Here is a 20,438-nt window from a genome sequence, read left to right as displayed (position 1 = left end):
AGCTGCCTGTTACAGCAGGTGAGGTCAGGCATTTTCTGGACTGTCAAGGATCTTGTGTTGCCACCACACTGGGACTTAGTCCTCGGGAAATACGAACACTTTCTTTAGTATTATGGAACGAGTAGACATTTACCAAATAGGACAGTAGAGGTAGCTGCCTTGTTGCCCATGGGCCATGTATGTGCTGACAGACACAAAGGACGGCAAATCCTAGCTGGGCAGACAAAGTGCTGGTGCCTATCTTCAGAGATTGTTCAGGAGATGCAGAGGGACAGTGCATGCAAAGCACTGAGTATACAGTGGATGCCCAGTGTATGGTGGTCTCCTCCCCGCTCTGCCACACTCATTCTTCGGGGCCATGGACATGGCTCATCACACAGCCTCAGGACCCCCCAAACCGAGGGATGGCTTAATCTGGGTGCAGCTCATGCTGTCAGTTGGGCGAGAACCTGTTGGAATATCATCCATGGAGCAGGAAAGAGCCAGTCCTGCAGCCCCAGGAGGGTGTGAGTCCCCAGGGGACAGCAGGCAAGAAAGATGAGCCGGCCCAGCAAAGAGGCCGGCCCAAATGAGGGGCTAGGGGCAGGGGTGAGACCAGAAGTGGGCGAGACTTCAAAGGACCCCGTCAAGGAACGGAAAGATAACCCACAGAATGGGAGAAAATACTTGCAAATCATTTATCTGATACAGGACTGGTGTCCAGAATATATAAAGAACTCTGACAACTCAACAGTGAGACAAATAACCCAATTAAAAACTGGGCAAAGGTTCTGAATAGACATTTCTGCAAAGAAGATATACAAATGGCTAGAAGCGTATGAAAAGATACTCACCATCCTTAGTCACTAGGGAAACGCAAATGAAAACCACAGAGATGCCACCTACACTCCAACAAGGATGGCTATCATGAAAACGATGGACAGTACCAAGTGGGAGTGAGAATGTGGAGAAACTGGAAAACAGTTTGACGCTTCCTCGGAAAGTTGAAATAGACTTACCACATGACCATCAGTTCCACTCTTAGGTATACACCCAAGACAAATGAACACAGGAGTCCACACAAAAGCCTATACGTGAATATTCATATTATGCATTATTATGATAGCCACAAAGTGGAAACCACCCAAACGTCCACCCAGCTGATGAATGTGTGAACAAAGCTGGTGCATCCATACAACAGGATAGGACTCGGTGCAACATGGATGGACCTTGAAAACACTCTGCTAGGTGAAGGAAGCCAGACACAAAAGACCACATATTGTGCCATTTCACTCACATCAAATGTCCAAAATAGACAAGTCCATAGAGACAGAAAATAGACTCGAGTTGCCAGGGGTTGGGGTGGGGGGAATGGGGAGTGACTGCTAATGGGAATGGGGTTTCTTTTGGGGGGTGACTGCCCTCTGTGCCCTGCCTGAAGAGGGGCCAAGTTCCAGAGGAAGAGGCACCCCTCTAACACATGTCACTGTGTGGCCCCCACTCCCCTTCCTGTGCAGTACTAGGGGCAGAACTGTGGCTCCCACCCACTAGCTGAAAGAGTGGCCTGGGCGATGGCCCATGAACAAGCTGACTTGAGAATTCAGGTTCCAAATGCATTCTCTTCTCCATGATCTGATTTTGAACAACCCGCTGCTGACTTCACGGGGCCATGCCGGTAGTAGAAGTGGCAATGGGCTAGGTTTTGAAATATCTGGTCACGAAATGGCTCTGCCACTGACTAGCTGCTTGACGGTGGGCAAGCCATTTGAATTCTCTGGGCCTCAATTTCCTCATCTGTAAACACTGGTTACACCTGCCTTACAGGTGGGCGGTCCAGTGCTCAAAAAAAGGTGGTGGAGGTGAAAGGGATTTCCTTTTGTGGCAAACCCAGGGCTCGGAGCTGGGAAACAAAGGGTTCCTGCCCTCATGGGGGCTCGTCACAGAGCTGTGCAATTGGTAACGGCCTGTATACTTGCTAGGTAAGTTGATCACCAAGAGCCAAATCAGGATCTTAAAGACTAAATCTTCTTAGCGATAATGGACTGAACGTATGTGTCCATCCAACATTCACATGTGGAAGCCCTACCCCCCGGTGTGGCTGTATTTGGAGTAAGGAACTAATTAAGGTTAAATGAAATCATAAGGATAGGGCCCTGATCTGACAGGATTAGCATCCTCATAAGAGACCTCAGAGAGCTTTCTCTCGCCCTTTCTGAAGACATGGACCTAGGAGAGGTCATGTGAGGACAGCAAGGAGGTGGCCATCTACGAGCTACGAAGAGAGCTCTCACCAGAAACCGAAGGGGTCAGGACCTTGATCTTGGACTTCTTGCCTTCAGAACTGCGGGAAAATACATTTCTGTTGTTTAACTTATGCAGCCTATGTCTAGTTATGGCAGCCCAAGCAGACGAATGCAAAGAGCTCACACATACGAGTGTGCTGGGCACTGTTCAAGCCCTTTACATCGTTCCAAGCACGATGTAGGTACTGTTATTATCCCCACTCTAAAGAAGCACAGAACAGATTGGTAATTTCTCCCAGGTCACACTGCAGGCAAGGAGCAGTCTCGTCAAGGAGGCAGGTAGCCGCAGAGCGTGTCAGCCTGAGCCCTCTGCTCAGTGCCCGGACACAGAAGTCAGGTCTGTGAGCTCCCCATGTACAAAGGCTGCCAGCCTGGCACTGCCCAGGTGCTCTATAAATGTTGGACGAAGGATGAGAGAATGTCCAGGCCCAGGACAATAATGATCAAGGAATTCCTTGGCCACCAGGGCCTCTGGCTCCCACACACAGAGAACAGTGTCCATCTTCTCATCCTGTACCTGCTGTGTGCGTGTGTGCGTGTGTGCGTGTGTGTGCCTGTGTGTGTGTGTGTGCGCGTGTGTGTGCCTGTGTGTGTGTGTGTGTGCGCGCGTGTGTGCGTGTGTGTGCGCGCGTGCGTGTGTGTGTGTGTGTGCGCGCGCGCGCGCGCGTGTGTGCACCTGTGTGTGTGTTTGTGTGTGTGTGTGCGCGCGTGTGTGTGTACGCCTGTGTGTGTGTGCGCCTGTGTGTGTGTGTGTGTGTGTGTGCACCTGTGTGTATGTGTGTGTGTGTGTGCGCGCGTGTGTGCGCCTTTAAACCCCACCCAGGGTCTATGAGTGCTGTGGGGAATCCAGGCCAGTGGGCTGCGCTTCCGTAAGTTATTCTGGCTGGTTCTTTTGGTGACTCTGCTACACTCACGGGAAGCCACCTCCCTGCACATCTGAGGATGCTGTGGCCCCTTGGATCTCAGGATCTATGCAGTCAGCTGGCCAAGAGATCCAGTGAGAACATGTGTTCTGAGGTTTTCAAAGGACCACACAGCTAGCAATGAACAAAGCTGGGTCTGAAACCCAGAGCTCACACCGTCCCCAGGCTCTGCTCAGGCCTAGGCGTCGGGAGGAGGAATGGGCCTGGCTGGATGCCTGAGACCCTGACTCTGCCAAGCCTGTAGGCCTTGGGGTGCACAGACATCTGCAGAGATGCCTGACGCTATGAAGGCTGCTGCTCGAGGCTGGAATCCTGAATGCAGCCAGACCTTAAGGCCGAGCAGGCTGGGTCAGGCAGAGCCTGCCAGTAGCTGTTTCCTGGGCTACACAGTGACAATAGTGGAAGGGACCTCGCAGTTTGCAAGGATGGACCAGAGACATGCACATTCTGGCCCCACCAGACAACCCAGCACACCTTGGGCAGGTGACTGTCCACAGAGCCGAGGTTGCTGAGCACTCACCACTCTGGACCAGGTGCTGTGCGGGTGCTGCGTGTTGATTCTTATTAGAGTCATATGAGCCCAGTCTCTTCCCCTTAGGGTCCAGCAGAGGTACAGACATTGCTCAAGCATTCACACACACACACATTTACGAATGTGATAGGCCCTGAAGTAACTCCCAGGACTCTGAGAGTGCCAGCACAAAAGGCTTGGCCTGGCCTGGTCTAGGGGGTCAGAAAGGCTTCCCAGAGGAGGTGACAGTACAGCCCATTCTGAGGAGGGCCCAGGGGTGGAGGACAATGTCTCCTGTAGAGGCCATGGTCCCACAAAGCCCCGGGGCAGCGAGGCTGCAGCATTGAAAGCATCAGCAGTAGGCCCTGAGGCAGGAGCACAGATTCAGCTGCAGGGCTCTATCCTGAGGCCATGAATGGCACTGGGGCTTTACAGCAGGGGTTAGATATGCATTTGTAAAAGCTCACCCTGGCTCTTGCAGGGAGCACTGATTAGGAGACTGCTGACTAGGGAGGGGAGAGCACTACATGGGTTTGCATCATCTCCCACTGCAGAGCTCCAGGTGCCCTGATGGTGCCACAGCACATCTGCCTACGTGCTCGGGGTATGGGGCGTGTGGATCAATGAAATGTGTGCAAAATGTTTGTGACGGTGCCCAAAGGCGTCCCTGGCATCACACTCCCACCCTCAGCCCGATCCGTATGCCCTGCCATCTCATTCTCGTGGAGCAAACAGCTCTTGAAACCCACTTCCCTCTCCCCATCACCCAGGGAGCCTTCCAGATTGAGCAGACCACAACTGACAGCTTACCGGAGCTGCTCATCTCCCCCCGCCGCCCGTGACATGGTTACCCTTGACACAGAAGCAGCAACAGTCGCTCTTCACGGTGTTTCTCTGCCTGATTTAGTGGCTTCATCCCCATGGCTTGGTGGGCTATATGTGCTCGTCCACACCAGCTCTCCCCACCGGACCGGGACCATGCCCATATCTCCTTGCTCGCGGACGGCTCCCTCCCATGTGGGGCTGCCTCAGAGGCTCCCAGACTGCTGGCTGTCGGAATGGAATACCAACTCCCTCCTGGAGGGGAGTCAGCCTGCAGTTTACACAGTGGCCCTGCCTTTGAAATTCGGGTTTTTCTTTTGGATACAAAGGAAGAGGCTTGCACTTGGCAATCACCTAAACTTAGCAATTCAGTTCTGCCAGGAGAATTTATAGAACTTTTTGGAATTTACAGAACTGAAAAGGCGGGGGTGGGTAGAGGGGCCATCTTAGAAGCCACCTGGTTCCTCTGTTAGGACCCTGTAGGACAAGGGATGTGCCTGAGGTCACACAGCCAGAGGGAGTTGGGCTGGGCCTGGAGCCCGGCTTTTCTGTGAAGGGTCAGCGTTGCTCTGGTACTGAGCTGAGGCCTGGCATGCCTCTGGTTCAAGACGGACCCTCACCTGACAAAGACCTCAGCCCCTTGATGCTGAGTTCCTAGCTACTCTTTCTATCGAGCTGTGTGGCTGGTAAGATACGGACTGGGAGTGGGGTGCTTTTTCCCAACTCCCCCCAGTTTTCCCAAAAGGAAACAGTCTCCTTCTATTCTCTTCCCACCCGGCTTAGAAACTACTAGAACTTGGTGCCTAAGGATGTGCTCTGGGCTTGCTTCCTGGCACGCTCTGCACAATGACACTTGGAGCAGTCTTTCCACCGGACTTACATACACTGGTATTATTTCCATTTTACAGATGAGGAAACTGAGGCTCAAGGTAGCTGAGGAACTTGCCTGAGGTCACAGTGCTGATAAAGGAGAGTCCAGCTTTGACCTTGTGCCTGTCTGACCCCAAAGCCTGTGCCCTTTGCCCCACTACACAGAGAGCTTCCCTGCAAGGTTATGCACTGTGGTTCTCCATGAGAAGATACAAGAGCCCAAGCAAGACCTCAACCCCAGGCTTCTTGCTGCAGAGCTGAATGGGACTTGGTCCCGGGGCAGGGGTATCTGGGAGGCAGGGTCCTTCACCATTCAGGTGCACAACCCCAGACCCTGAAAACAGTGGTGGAGCCCCCAGCCCGGCCCAGGCCCCCAGCAGGCACTCTGGGCCTGGAGAGCTGCCTTCCTCTTTTTGGGCATTTGGCGTCAGGGGAGCCAGCTGGTCTCAGCACCAGGCAGGGCTGTGCAGCAGGAAGGAAGGTGGAAGGAAGGAAGACAGAGGGCTGGGCAAGAAGCAGTGTGGGGGGGACACCCACAGTGTTGGGAAAGCTGGACCTAATTTGGCAGTGAGCTATTTCAGGACGGTGCCCTGGGGACCTCAGACCAGAGATACTGGGGGAGGGGAGTCTGGTTGTGCAAACGCTCCTAATCCACATCTCATGAAGCTGTCAGCTGCTCCTGGGCTGACAAGAGAGAGGAAGGAGAGAAAGCTGGACTGCTTGTACTCAGCCCGGGTGATGGGGGCTTGCTGTCTGAGCCGGGTCTGTGGGTGTTGGTGTGGTCACATGTTCATGGTGTGTTTGGAGGAGCACGCTGGATTGCAAATACGCCCTGTGCATGGTATTTGGTTGTCATCAGTATAAAATCATCCCTATTTCGCATATGAGGAAACTGAGGCTAGGGCTGGGGCTGAGGGTGTGGGGGTCAGAATACCCAGAAGGGGCTGAAGTGAGGGGCTGGGGCAGGCATGGGGGAGGCAGTGGCTTTGTGGATGCACAGACCCTGGAGGAGGTTCCCCTTGACGTCTCCCAGGGCAGGGAGGCCAGGGCTGCCCCTGTGCTCAGGGCCTGGGGTCCCATCTGCGCTGGTTACGCCAGGAGGTGAGGACTTCTGCATGGTTCGCGGGCTCCGTGCCAGGCAGTGTGCCCAGAGGAAAAAGCGGCTCTCCTCCTCCGTGCTCACAGGCCCCTGTACGCACATTTATTCGGCACATGCCGCCTTGGCCACGGGGGGCTGCCTCCCCCTTCATCTGTAAGGCTTATTCAACCATAGTCAGCATTCACCTTGCTTCACGATGCTAACACAAGCTAACCTTTCCTGAGCACCTACTGTGTGCCAGGCCCTGCTCTAAGAGCTCGTACTCGGTCATTTAATCGTCAGACAACGCATTGAGGTGGGTCGCTGTTATTGTTCATCATCATCTCCTACCATGGGGCCTGTAATTACACTTTCATGAGAATAAAGCGCCCTGTCTACTGAAGTGTCTGCCCTGCTTGCCCGCACCCCTCGGGGGCGGGGACTGTGTCTTACCCACCGCTGCACGAGCCTGTACAGACGAATGAATGGGGGGTGTAGGAGGCTGCCGCCGCCACCCTGGCTCTGGCTGTTGAGGGAATCAGGAAGGCTTGAAAAGAAGCATGTTCTGCCTCTTTCACCCCGTCCTCCATAGAGGCGTCTGTTTGGCGCTGCGTCTGCCCTGTTCACAGGCATATTCAGCGCCCAGCCCAGCACGTGGCCCAGGGAGGCACACACCTGCTGGATGGACAGTCACTCATGAGCTCTGCTACCCACCGGGTGTGACTCGGCACTGAGTATGCTGATGTGGGGACATGCAGATGGACAAGGCTGTCCTGGCCTAGACTTCCTGTGTGGCTGTAGAGGGGAGACACCATGAAGTGGGTGCCAGGGACAGCGGAGGCTGCAGCTCCAGGACAAGTGATCGGAGGAGGGAGCGACCATTTCAGCTGAGGAAGCCTAAGATGGCTCTAAGGAGGGGCGGCATGAGGAACAGCTCAAAAATCTGAATCCCTGCTCCGCCTTTCCCATCTTGAAGGCTGCCACTCCTTTGACTCAGTCCTTCCTTTGGGAGGAGGGCCAGGAAGAGGTACTGGCGTTGCCACCCTGGGCCAAGGTGCCAGTGGCCTGGTCTAGGGCTCCCTGTGGCAGGGCTTAAACGATGGACGTGTCCCCAAACCCAGAGACTGGGCCTGCTTCAGCCTAGACCACAGGGAGCGGGCCGACCTGCTGCATCGAGTCCTGCAGAGCCGGAGTGTCAGAGCTATAAGTGGCCTTGCAACGCAAGGGGCCACCTCCTCGTCCCAGGGATGTGGTTTCTGCCGAAGCCCGGACGCCCTGCATCTTGGTACCCAACCCTGCCACCCTGCGCATGGTCTGCCAGGATGTCAGTGCTCAGTAAGTACCTGTGAAATGACTAACTGACCAAATGAATGAATGAAAACGAGGCCCCATGGTGGCTGGGTGATTTGAGGCAGCCTGGTGAGATTGGAAGAGAACTGAGCAGTGATTCAGAAAACCCAAAGTTCTCGTCCTGGGTCTGCCACGTCATCTCGTGAGTAAGGCCCTTTCCTATTTGGGCCAGATGGGGCCTATTTTGCCCCATTTGCAAAATGGAGCAACAAAATTGGTCTTCAACAGAGGAGTTTCCAGCTCTAGTAATCCAGGCAGGCAAAGGGACAAGCGGGGCTGGACCTGGGCTGGTGTAGCCGGAAAGCCCCGGTGCCAGCACAGGGCAGCTGACCAGCAGAAGCCTCCTCCTGGCCCCAGGTGTGTCACCTCCCCCAGCCTCCGTCAGACCTGACAACCGCAGCTGAGGTTTCTCCAGGCCCCAGGGAACTCAGGCCAGAGAGCGTCCTTGTTTTTGTCAGTTTCAGAATTAGTGCAAAGAACAGGGTGAAGAGCACTGCGCCGCGGAGATGGCACCAAAATATTACCATGATTAGAAAAGAAGACAGTGTGCTGAGCTCCACTGTGTGACTTAAATGTCAAGATTTCTTTTATCGGAGGAGATCCAGTGACATTCTGGAAACTAAGTGAAATGTGATTCTGCCTCCCCAAGCAGCTGCCATTCCCTCGAGGGGGGACAGTTCTAATGCAGCCCCTGGGTGGGACAGAGGAGCCCTGGGCAGCAATTCTAGCCAGTGCCCACCTTCAGTCCTGTTTGGATCAGGGACTCTGGGCAGCCAATTAAATTGTGTCTTGTGCCTCTGTCTCTAACCTGAAAAATGCAGATTAAACCTTCCCCCTTCCTCACTAGATTGCTGTGAGGGTAAGTCACCACTATTTTATCAATATTAATAATTTTAAACAAATAATTAAAGAGTAAGAGCTAACATGCGAACTTTCTATGTGTCAGTCACTACCTTAAGCACTTTATATGCATTATCTCATTTAAACTTACAGCCCATGAATGAGGAAGGTATTTGGATTATGCCCATTTTACAGACAAAAACACTGAGTGTTGTGGAAGTTAAATCATTTACGCAGGGCCATGTAGCTGGTGATAGAACTGGGAACTGAATGCAATATCCCATACTTCTTGGTCAGGCATTGTACTAGATGAAGAAGATCTACATTTTGTCCTTCAAGGAGTTTACAATTTAGTGAGAGAAATAGGCATATGCACAAATGGTGAAAAAATGAGTAGTTTCAACTGACTAAAACCTCACAAGTTCAAGGCATTACTTCTTCACTACTGTCTTATTAGCTCACAATATAGTCTATACATGCAAGTATATACATGCAAGCATTTTATGTATGTATGTATGGGTGTGTGTGTGTGTGTGTATATATATATAGATATAGATATATCTATCTATCTATCTATCTATCTATCTATCTATCTATCTATCTATCTATCTATCTATATCCGTGTGCATGTGCACGTGCATGTGTATGTGTGAAAATTCACATGTGTATGTGTGAAAATTCACTGACATGGGATGGGGGTGTTCACAGACTTTCTAAGTGAACCTTCTAATCCTGTAATTGTCCCGTTTCCTTGACCCTTTCTCCCAGTGTCTGAGCTTAGACAGTTCTAGACAATTTTCCCTGCTTTTGTGATGCAGATGCAACCCAGGCTGGAGAAGGGGGACCAGGCAAGACTTCCCTTTAAAAGGTTAAGACAATTTATATGCTAATGAGCTGGAGGGTGAGGAGGGAGGGAGAAAAAAAGGAGTTAGAGAAGGAGGGAGGTGGAGAGAGAGAAAGGGAGGGAGGCAGGAGGGGGGAGCAAGGGAGGGGTGGAGGGAGAGGAACAGATGAGGAGAGGAAGGGAGGGAGAGAAAGAGAGGGACCCCCTTATAAGCAGAGGGGTGAGGGAGGAAGGAGGAGGGAGAAGGTGGGAGAGAGAGGCGGAGGGGGCAAGACAGGGAAGTCTTACAGGCCAGGGGCAGACAGAGGGTCTCTGGAGCAGCTCAGGAGAGTGGGGGGGGGACAGAGGGGGGACAGACTTGAGGAAGACAGAAAGGCTATGTGAGAAAAGCAGTGGGAGTTAGCCTTGGGGTCCTTTTTCATTTTGTTAGAGAAACTTAGGAAAAAAACACAGGATTCTTTTAATGATTTGTTTTGCCTGATCGTCAGGTGCCTGTTTAAATGGGGCTCTGCTCTGGGTTATAGTTTCATTAGGGTTACACGTCTACAGGGTATATGGATACGTTTTGTACTGCACAGCCTTGGGCAAGTCACTTAGTGTCTCTGCGCCTCATGGTTTTTCACTTGTAAAATGGGGATAACAACAGTACCCACCGCACAGCGAACTGTTAGGATTAAATCATTTAATTCATGTGAACTGTTTAAAACAGGTCCTGGCACATAAAAACTGAGAACTTCAGCTCTGAGCCCACCTACTGGCTGACCACTCCCACCCAGGGAAGCACACTGGGTGGAGACCAGACTCACCGTGTTTGGCCCAGCCCAGCCCCATCTCCTGACTTTCTGCCTGAGGCTTCACCTTGCTCTCAGTCAGCCAGGCTGGTAACACTAGAGTCCCCGTTTCCTGACCCGTATCCTTTTGCCCCAGTAGCCAATTAGTCGCCATTCCGGTTTGCTGCTCTCTGTTTCCAGCCCTCACCAGACCCCCGCACCGTGTGGTGGTCCATTACTGCAGCTTCCCAGCTTGGCCCCCCTCCATCACTCCCTCCCTGACTAGACTAGTCCGTCCTGCACGTGCCATCGCCGTAACTCCCTACAGCTCACTTTCTTTCATCCAATCCCGCTCCAGCTCAAAATCTGTCAATGGCTGGCTGTCTACCACCAACAGGACAAACCCCAAACTCTCTGGCATGCTTTCCAAGGCCCACCCAGTCTGGACCTAACTGTATCTTCTAACCTTCCCACACCTCACCCATGTCTTAAGCCTCTGTTCTCTGGCCACTGGCCTCCTCTGTTAATTGACCCGCCTCTGGCCACTATCAACCCGCTGCTTTCACTCCTGTTCTTCCTGTTCAAATCCCTTCCCTCACCCATATCTGCGCCTGCCGAGCCACTGCTCTGCTTGGAGCACAGTTCCAGCCTCGCTTCCTCTGAGACGTGTTCTTGCTGGATGGCCGAGCTCATTCAGCCCGTGAGCCCTGTCTTCCCAAGAAGATGACCGACTCCTTAAACGCCCCGTCTCACATACCTGTGAATCTTTACACAGGGCTCAGCACAAAGCCTACACATCGTAGGTACTCAATCAGCATTTATTCATTTAGTGATGAACTTACAGGTACTTTTCCTTTTTTCTCTGAAAACTGGGAATGTTAGAAATGCTACTCCACTCAAGGGGTTATTTTTGGAGACCTGTATGTGTTGGGCACTGTGCTGGTTGTTGGGGGTGAGGCGGTGACCTTTGGGTGACTGACACAGGCCTTGAGCAGAGAAGGACCTTAAATTATGAAGGAGCTCTTATTCTAGGTGCCATTGGCGGGCTGCATGAGTTCCAGAGCGCCCTGAAATCGTATGCAGAATTTCCTAGATGTGGGCATGTATGCGCTGTCCTGGAGAGAAGGCTCATGGCTTTCATCAGCGGCTCACATGGGTGCTGACCACCCTAACGTACATGGGTCACTGCTCTAAGGAAAGAGTGACACAAACAACCAGTCTTCACACCAGCGCAGGAGGCACATGCTCAGTGGAGAGGAAGCTGCCGAGGGTGGGGGGGAGGGGGAGGGGGCGGAAGAGGTAAGGCTTTGCGGAAGAGATGGGGGTTGAACTGGTCCTGACTGAACGGGAGGGGTTCCAGGAGGAAGAGAAGAGACGGGCATTAAAGGCAGAGGGCACGGCCTGAGCCAAGGCCTGGAGCACAGGCCTGCTGGTGTCCTTGCGGCGGGGTCTGTGGTCTGGGAGCTGGGTCACGGAGTGTGGAAGCCCCAGGCTAATGTGAGGGGTCCCTGCTGTTAGCCCCACACGGAGGCTCTTTCAGGCTTGGGCTCACGGACAGTCATGTGGCCTCAGGTGAGTCCACAACACAGAGCCGTCAAGGGAAAAACCAGTCCATCCTCTGTCCACTGGGGGGCCAGGGCAGGTGGTGAGCCAGCTGCCAGGACAAGTCAGGGACACCTGTTCTAATGAGGTACAGCAGGGAAGCTTCTAGACGCTTCTCTGAATGAAGAGTGTAAAGTTGGCTGGCTCAAGCCGGCGCTGGGTGTGGGGCTGTCTTCCTCCAGATCCCCCGTGATGGGTGGGGGAGAATGACGGGGGTGGGGAAGCCAAGAGACGGGAGGAGAGCTTTTCTTTAGGGACCAAGACACCAAGCTGGGTCTGCTTGGCGTGGGTGGTTCTCCCAACATCCAAACAGCATGGCGGTGAACACAAACCCTCTTGGAAGATCTCTGAAGCCGTGTGTGTGTGTGTGTGTGTGTGTGTGTGTGTGTGTGTGCACGCGTGTTAGGGGTGTGCTGTGGATACATGAGTCTTTGCAAAGTGTGTGTCATCTGGTTAACCGAGATTCAGGCACCGTGCTCTTTCTTTGGCTAAAAGGGAGACAGAGAGACCAACGGCCTGTGGCCTGTCCTATTTGTGAAGATCGGACAGGCATCTCCCACTCTGGGCTTTGCTGACTGAGTTAATAAAAGTGAGTCAGCGCATGTAAAGTGCTTAGCACAGAGCCTGGCAGCTTGTAGGTGCTCAAAGGCAGCTGTTTGTGTTGCCACTGTGGCCGTTATTACCAAAACGAATGAAGCCTATAACCGTCTTGGCTCCTCTGATGATGTGAGTAGGTACGCGCTGGCTGCTTTGTCTGGGCACCACTCCCACTGTGCGCACTCCTTAGCCCCAGCAGCCAGCCAGCGCCTGGTTCACTGTAAGCCCTCGGTGGGTGCTCAGTGGAAACGAGGCTGAATAAACTGGCAGCGCCCCTTTGCATAGGCCCTGGCTCTATGACCCAACCCAAAGCCTGTCCCCCAGGGGAGGAGTGCTTCCTCTGCAGAACCAGCTTCTGGTCTCAGCCTGAGCCCTCCTGCCCTCGCCCTGCTGTCCCGCCCCAGGCTGGCCTTGGACACACTGTGTCATCCAATTCCCCTGTACCTGGAGGGGCCCAGGCCTGAGCTGCGATGGCTCTGTCCCATGGAATTAGAAATTTGTGCACAAAATACTGAATTTTACATTTAAAGCTATCTTATCTGTCCCAGATGATTTATCAGGCTGAGAGGTGAGGATGGGTTTCCTCGGTGAGGGAGGTGATTCTTAGCAAAGTCAGGGTATGTGTATAACACACAACCGAATCACACAGTAATCAGAGGTCAATGCTCTCCATCCAGAGGCTCCAATGTGGGGCCCAAGCACTTGGAGGCCTCCACCTGCTCCCCTGCTCCACGTCACAGGGAGGGGACTGCTGGGACTCAAAATCCCACCAGGGGACCAAGAGCCGCCTCTGGATAGAATTTCCTGAGGCTGTTTTCCCTCCTTCCCTCCCTCCCTTTAATTTAGCTTTGCCCGTGTAGCTGTATAAAGTTCAATCTTACAATGAATGCAAATGTTTGCAAATAAGAGGCTTTTATATACTTATTCCATCCACCACTTATCAGATGCCTAGAAACTCAAGTGAGCAAGTCCCTGTTCTAGGATGTCCACTTCCTACAGGAAGGGGAGCCCCTGAGGTCCTCAGGCTCACCTGAGGCAGGAACATGCCTCGGTGTAGGGGAGGAAACAGTCAATTCACACGGCTGCCCCCCCCCCCCCCCAAGGCACGAAAGCTCTACTAAGGAGGGGACGGTGGCCCGTAAGGCTGTTATGCTTAAGAAACATTTTTTTCTGTTCAAGTTAACTGCCCAAGGGCATCTGCTTGGACAGTGTTGTATGAGTCCCAATTTAGAACAGTCACCAACCCAGCCCTTTCTCATCTGCACAATTCGCCCTGGAATTCTAGGGCTGTTGGTGGCTTTGCTGGGAGGTCTGCCTGTCCGTGAAGCCCCTGTTCGCACCTGCCAGGTGGAATGAATGGTATTCTGGCTTAGGATGCTGGCTAGCTTTCTCTTTCACACACAACTCAGTTTCTTCGTGTCCCTGCAAGGTAGCCGGCATTCTAGAAAGGATGCAGTGGGGGTAATGGAGACAGCCCTTCCCTCGCGGTGCCTCTGGACTCAGTGGCCTACCTTTCTCTCCTTGTCACCATATTCGATGCCCAAAGTGTCCATGGCCCGGACAATGGCTGCCAGGGACTGGATAGTGTTGCTGTAGACGACAGGCTTGTACTGTTTCACATCTTCTCCCGAGAAGCCATCTTCATGGATAATCCTAGAGAAAAACACACACACCACATCTGATGAGTGCATTGCTGTCACTCGGCAGCACTGAGAGCGCCGGGCGTGTGAAGCCCCCAGGCCCCCACCCCCACCCCCGGTTTAGCTGGCTGAGGGCTAGGTCCAAGTTGGATGCTGAATTACTGAGCTGCTGCATGAATACCATAAAACATGAAGAAAAAAATCTATCACAATTACTGAACATGTATCTGAAAAACAGAATAGTGGAAAAAAGAGATTCAGTCTTTTTACATTGTCTATATACATGTGAAAGACCCATCACTCAACAAGGTGTTGATGATACTTGAAAGCACTCAGAACAGGAGACACACACACTAAGCACTCAATAAATGTTAGCTATTAATCTTAAATCAAGCTCAGGGTCTTAAATACCTACTCAGGAGCACTTTTTTGAAGACCCCATAAGAAGCCTGCAAATTTTGTTTCATTTCACAGAAAACTCACAGTGCTTTTCATGAAGGGAAGAGGACCACTCAAAAGTAACCATTTTCATCTTTGACAACAGAACAGTCAACAGACGTTTACCTAGTCTTCCATCCTTGGTTGGGGTCTGCCCATTGTGTCACCCTTACTCTAGTGGCTCTGAACAGTGACACAGAGGCTATGAAGGGGACATCACAGTTCTCAGAGGCTACGTGCTCCCTGCCCTCCTGTTCTCAGTTTCCACTGAGACCAGGGTTAACGCTAGACATGCCCTAATGTCCCTTCTCCCTGCAGATGGCGGCTACTCAATAAATGCTCACGGCTGACAAGGTTCCGGATAGGAGAGGAAGCTGGAAAGAGGGGATAAAACTCAAACTTTGAAAGAATATGCTTACAGGTGAAGTAATTAAGAAAGAGCAATGAATATATCAAGACTAACCTCCGACACGGGTCATCTCCTAATCAGCTGTGCAAGCTCCTCTGAGATTGAGCACCGTGGGAAATGTGCCCATACCCCGTATAAGAGCTGAGACTTCCCTCCCACCTCGCCAGAGCCCCTTTCCATTCCTTCATTACAGGAGAAAACTGCTAACAATATTTTAAAAACAGCTCTATGGAGAGATAAGTCACATATCGTCCAATCCACCCATTCAGTGTTTTTTAGTGTATTCAAAATGTTAGGTAACGACTGATCCCCACAATCCAATTTTAGAACATCTTTGTCCCCCCAAAAGAAACTGTATTCCCATAGCAGTCACTCCCCAGCCTGGACCCCAGCAGTAAGCAGCCGCTAATCTGCATTTCATCGTCATAAATGTGCCTATTCTGAACACGTCATATAAATGGAATCATACAAGATGTGGTCTTTTGTGACTCGTTTCTTTCCCTTAGCGTAATGTTTTCAAGATTCACCCATGTCATGTCATGTATCACTATTTCATTTATTTTTATTGGCTATGCCACATTTCATTTATTCATCCATCAGTTGATGGTCGGTAATAATTCCTGTTGCCAGATTTGACTTGGTGCTGGGTTGTGGGTCTTTACCCCGAGTTTCTCACAGAAACAGATCAGAATGACCCGCTTGACTTTCCGCTGACTTTTATTAGTCCTAATTCCATTTTTATACAAATCTCTCGAGGGAGTATAACCCGATCTGGATCATTGGTGCACGACCACAGAGGACTTCAAAGGGACTTGGTAGCTCCCACTGTAAACAACGAGAAAACTGGACAAAATGTATGAAACAAGTGTTTTCAGACACTGGAGAGTGGGCAGTGCAGGACTGTGATCCCGGAGAGAAGGGAGTTGAACGCGCTAAGCCCTTGGACAGCCCCGGCCTTCTGCCTGGAGGAGTTTACCAGACCACAGTGCAGGGGGAGAACCGAGGAGAGCAGAGTGGTCTTACGGAGCTAATGAGAGCGAGATCAGAGTTCAGGAAGGCTTGAGGGGCAGAGCACCCGAGAGAGAAAACTACAGAGAGAGAGGGGTCCGAACGGGTCCCACTAACTCTGGCTGAATAGGGAGACTTCACAGGCTTGGCAAGGAAGGAGGGTCAGGGAGCTTGTTACGGTGAAACTTCCCAAAGCTTATCAAGGCTGGGAGGTGTTCCAGTTCTGACCAGCCAGAGTGCTTCACAGGCACCCTCTCATTTAGTATGCAAAACAATTCTAGGAGATAAAAACGATTATTTCCTTTTTACAGACGAGGAAACTGAGGCTCAGAGAGGTTAAGCCACGTACCCAAGGTCACACAGTTGGTTAGGTGTCATAATGGCATTCGAGCCCTGCTTGTGACCATCAGGCAAGATGCTGAAAGGTAGGGCTGCTTTTTCTCCTCTGGGTCCCTGCGTGCAAGTTCCCAGGGAGTCCAGAGCAAGCACCTCCGACAAGATCAGCGCGAGGAGAGTGGGGCCAGGAAAGGAGGTGTCTGGCTAAAGGCTGGAGAGGCAGCCCAGGGGAGTCTGGTCTCTTGCGACAGCCCAGGTCTGGGTCCTGGACTGGGAGAGCAGGAGTGAGGCTGCACGGGGCACCCCAGCTACAGCCAGTGGCATCTCACACTGCAGTAGCCCCAGAAAAACCAATCTTCATCTACACGGTTGAGTGACAGTGCAAAATCAAGTCCTGGAGATATCACTTGAGCCGCTGGGACCAACCATGCCTGAAGCCCACTCTGTCCCTATACTTCTGCGTGATACGAGCCCAACAATTCCTTCTTATTTTTGCATAGGCTAATTTGACTTGGCTTTTTGTCACTTACAACCAAGAGTCATGTTTTGTACCTTGATGAGAATAATATTCAGAGGTCATCTCCTAGAAGGCTTGTTTATTTTTCTGTCTTTACCACCAGGCTGTCAGCTCGTAGAGGTCAGATACCACATCTCAGGTCCCCCTTTCTACACTGGCCAGCACAGGGCGGGCTCTGGACAGTACTCAGGGAAAGTGGGACATAACCACATGAGCCAAGAGTACACAGATGCACACCCACCCTTCTCCACGGGGTAGGAACCCACCAGGTTTCTTATGCCCGCAGCGCCATGGTAGCAAAGGGAGGCCAAGCTTGCTGTTGCCTTGGTGCCCACCCAACACTCAGGGGCTCTGAGAGGTGCTCCAAGCCACCAAACCAGAAGAAACGTGGGGATCAAGCAACGGCTGACTCTGCAGCCCTGAGCGCTTGCTTGGGACAGGAGCCACCAGCTGCACTCCGGAAGCCTGGCAATGCAATGAGGGAGGTGGTCTCAAGTGGAAATGGGGAGAGAGGGCGGGCGGCACCAAGCCCACCTGAGCGGGTCTGAGCTTTCTGGGAAGAGGCAATGGAGGAGGGGCCCGGGCTCCCCACCCTCAGCTCCTCTCTGCAGCCTGTGGGAGCCTGCAGGGGGCCTGGCTTTGGGCTCCCTTTGCTCTCTGCTTCCCCCTCTCAGTGCAGGACTGCACTCAGCTGCAGTGAGACTCCCCAGGCACAGTGGCCTTATATGGTCACAGAACCACGCTTGCTTGGGAGCTGGAAGCGAATTTGGAGAATCATCTGGCCCAGCAGCCATTCTCTGAATCACAGATGTCTTAAGATGGTGACAAACGCACCCCCACACAGAGTTTTGCCCTCAGTTTCTGGAGGTTCACGAACTCACAGACCCTCAGCTACCGGAACCCACGATTTCCCCACGCCACCTCCGGGTTGGGTTAAGCGCGTCTCTGCTTCCTGTTATCAGCACCCTTTCCCGTGTCTGGGCCTTTCTCCGTCCTCTGCCAAATCCCTTTAGGATCCAGAGATGGGGGTGGGGGGAGGGGCCTGGAGCCAGCCTCCAGCTGTGTGACTGGGCAATTCCCTTAAGTGTTTGGTGCTTCAGCTTTCGGCTATTCTGTGGGGATGGGCCTGGTAATACCCTCAATGGGTCACGGTCAGGGTCAAAAAGAATGAACTCACCTAAGGCAGAGTGCCTGGCACCGCACACAGTGTTCAGTGTTATAGCGGTCAGTGTTATAGCTGGTGAGTGGGGCAGGGGGAAAGCACAGTTGGTGGGTTGGGTGTCTTCTGTCTGTCCTCTTGAGGACAGGAAGTTACCCAGGTCCTCGCGGTGGGAAGGCTGGGGTGCCGTGGGAGGCAGCGTGGTTCACAGCCAAGGCCACAGCCAGGAAATGGGGTGTCCCCCGGACGGGAGCGGAGAAGCTGCTCATTTACCTTATGGACATCACAGGAGTAGTAGGGGGTTGAAAAGCTGAATTTCCTGATTTGAGGGCTGCTTAATGTTATCAAATGTGTTGGGTGTTGGCAGAATCGGCAGACCAGTTGGAGGAGACCTGGTGGGGAGGGTCCTGCTGGAAGCCCTCGCTTGTCTTCTCCCTGTTGGCGCTCCCACCAACTCTGGTCTCGTATTTCCTTTTACCCGACGAAGTCCTGTGCCCAGTGGGGTTAGACCTGCAGGAGAGACCCTGGCCCCGGACTAAGTGGATGCCACCAACAGTGAGGAGCAAGCAGAACAGTGAACAATGGTCCAGAGGACACAGATGTGGGCAGGGCCATGGGTGGGTGTTTCCAGGCCCTGCAGCAGGCCAAACCCCTGGGAGGACACCACTCACTCACTCATTCATTCATTCCTCCCACAAATGTATATTGAGCACCCGTTAGGAGCTGGACACCCTGACTCTCCTAGTCACTAACCATGTGCACAAAGGGCCAGTTCGGCCCTTCTGGGCCTGGGTCTCTCCTCTGTGAGAGGGGGGACAATGACTGTCCCTCAATCAACTATCAGAGTATTAAATAATGTGGGGAGGGCCTGGTATGCAGTGGGGCCCAATAACTGCCAGTTGCCAGTGTTATTTAAAAGTCACAGGCTAATCAGTGCCAAAGCAGGGCTGGACCACTTGCCTTGTCTCCCAGGCCATGGGTCCCCCTCCTACCCAGTGCAGCAGTGCTTGGCCTAAATGAAGGGGGTGCTGGGGGGCTAGGGGGTGTCCATGTTTTGGACGACTGGCTCAGGGACCAATGGCTTGGCAGAGGTAAGATGTGGGTATTCGCAAAGTAATTAGGTTGGGACCTTGATTTCTGATTTCCCAGAGTTCTAAGAGAGCAGAGGCATGAAGACCTGGAGGTCCCTGATGGGAGGTGAGCGGCTCTGCTCTTCTCTGGGCACAAAGGCTGTTTTCTTGCCTCCTTCAACCTCCCACCCATGGCTCCTCTCATCCACAGAACTGACTGGCACTTCATACAGCACCAGGAGATGGTGGCGACCAGGGGGACACAGCCCCTGATTTCAAAGGACTTATAAACTAGTAGGGGAAGATAGGAGACACAGAAGTAAACAAACAAATGTTATAGAGTGATAACCACTAAAAGGGGAAGATGGGGGCGGGGGAGAGTTAGGAGCCAGGAGAGGAGGTGATGTGTGAAGCTGAGGCCTGATGACGAGAAGCAGGGGGCCTTGCAGGTATGTGAGGAAGGGCATTTCAGGCCGAGAGGGGAGCAAATGCAAAGGTCCTGGGGCACCTTGCGAGTTAGAGGGATGGTGCGGAGCCAGGAGGGTTGGAATAGAGTAACCGGGATAGTGGGGGGATGAGGGCAGTGAGGGCAGCAGGGACCCGCTCACGCCAGGCTAATGTACTACTTATATTTTTTCTTAATACACATTAAAACAAACGGTCACCTATTAAAATAAAGTTGATCGCGTGAAGCGTGTGAGCACAACTGGGATCCCTCGGCGATTTGAAAAGAAGAGGAGAAAGACCCAGTTAAAAACCCAGCCATTTAACTACGGGGTGAAGTTGTACGGTACGAGGAAATTTATCTAAAAAATAAAATGAGATCCCTTAGTAATTAATGCTATATCTAAAACCTGATATTCTAATATTAGAATGCTATGGAATAGAAGGGTATTTAAAAATAATAGCATGAGGCGAGTCATCCCCTAGGGGAACAACTAGTACAAAACAAGGATGTGTCCTGTTGACAGTGACTTGCAGAAATCTGTTATAAAGATGCCATTTTTAATAAGGGGTAACTCAGGCCAGGAGCAAAGATGTCAGCTGCCAATTGTCACCAGACGGAGCCAGGGGCAAGGCCGGGACTTGCTGTGATTCCAGCACAGAGCCTTTGCTGCCATTATCTGGAAAACAACGTGGCCTCTGCCCTTTCCCAGGATTCTCAGTGCTGGGCGTTGGGGGTGGTGGGCACATGCCAGCCATTCCACGGGGGTGCTGCACTGAGCGCCGCCTTCTAGGGCTCCGTGCCTTTCTCTCCTCTTGGTGGTGTGGCCAGTCTGAACCCTGGGACTCTGGCCTCAGATGACAGACATCATGCCCTGGCCTTGGAGGCAGGCAGGAGACCGAGGTTCTTTTTTTTTTTTAAAGATTT

General features: G+C 52.4%; 1 protein-coding gene across 1 annotated transcript in view; it reads right to left on the bottom strand.

The window, feature by feature from the left end:
- Positions 1–13,973: 13,973 nt before the first annotated feature.
- LOC109395638 (guanine nucleotide-binding protein G(o) subunit alpha-like) overlaps positions 13,974–20,438 on the bottom strand; it is a 76,914-nt gene continuing 70,449 nt past the window's right edge. Inside the window, exon 3 of the mRNA XM_019666828.1 lies at positions 13,974–14,142. Coding sequence (XP_019522373.1) covers positions 13,989–14,142 — 154 coding nt within the window. The 3' untranslated portion in view covers positions 13,974–13,988. The remainder of the gene's footprint in view (positions 14,143–20,438) is intronic.

Source organism: Hipposideros armiger, unplaced genomic scaffold (genome assembly GCF_001890085.2).
Source record: "Hipposideros armiger isolate ML-2016 unplaced genomic scaffold, ASM189008v1 scaffold_479, whole genome shotgun sequence".
NCBI classification, from domain to species: domain Eukaryota; kingdom Metazoa; phylum Chordata; class Mammalia; order Chiroptera; family Hipposideridae; genus Hipposideros; species Hipposideros armiger.
Note: the sequence above shows the minus strand (reverse complement) of the source record. Positions and strands in the feature narration are given on the sequence as shown.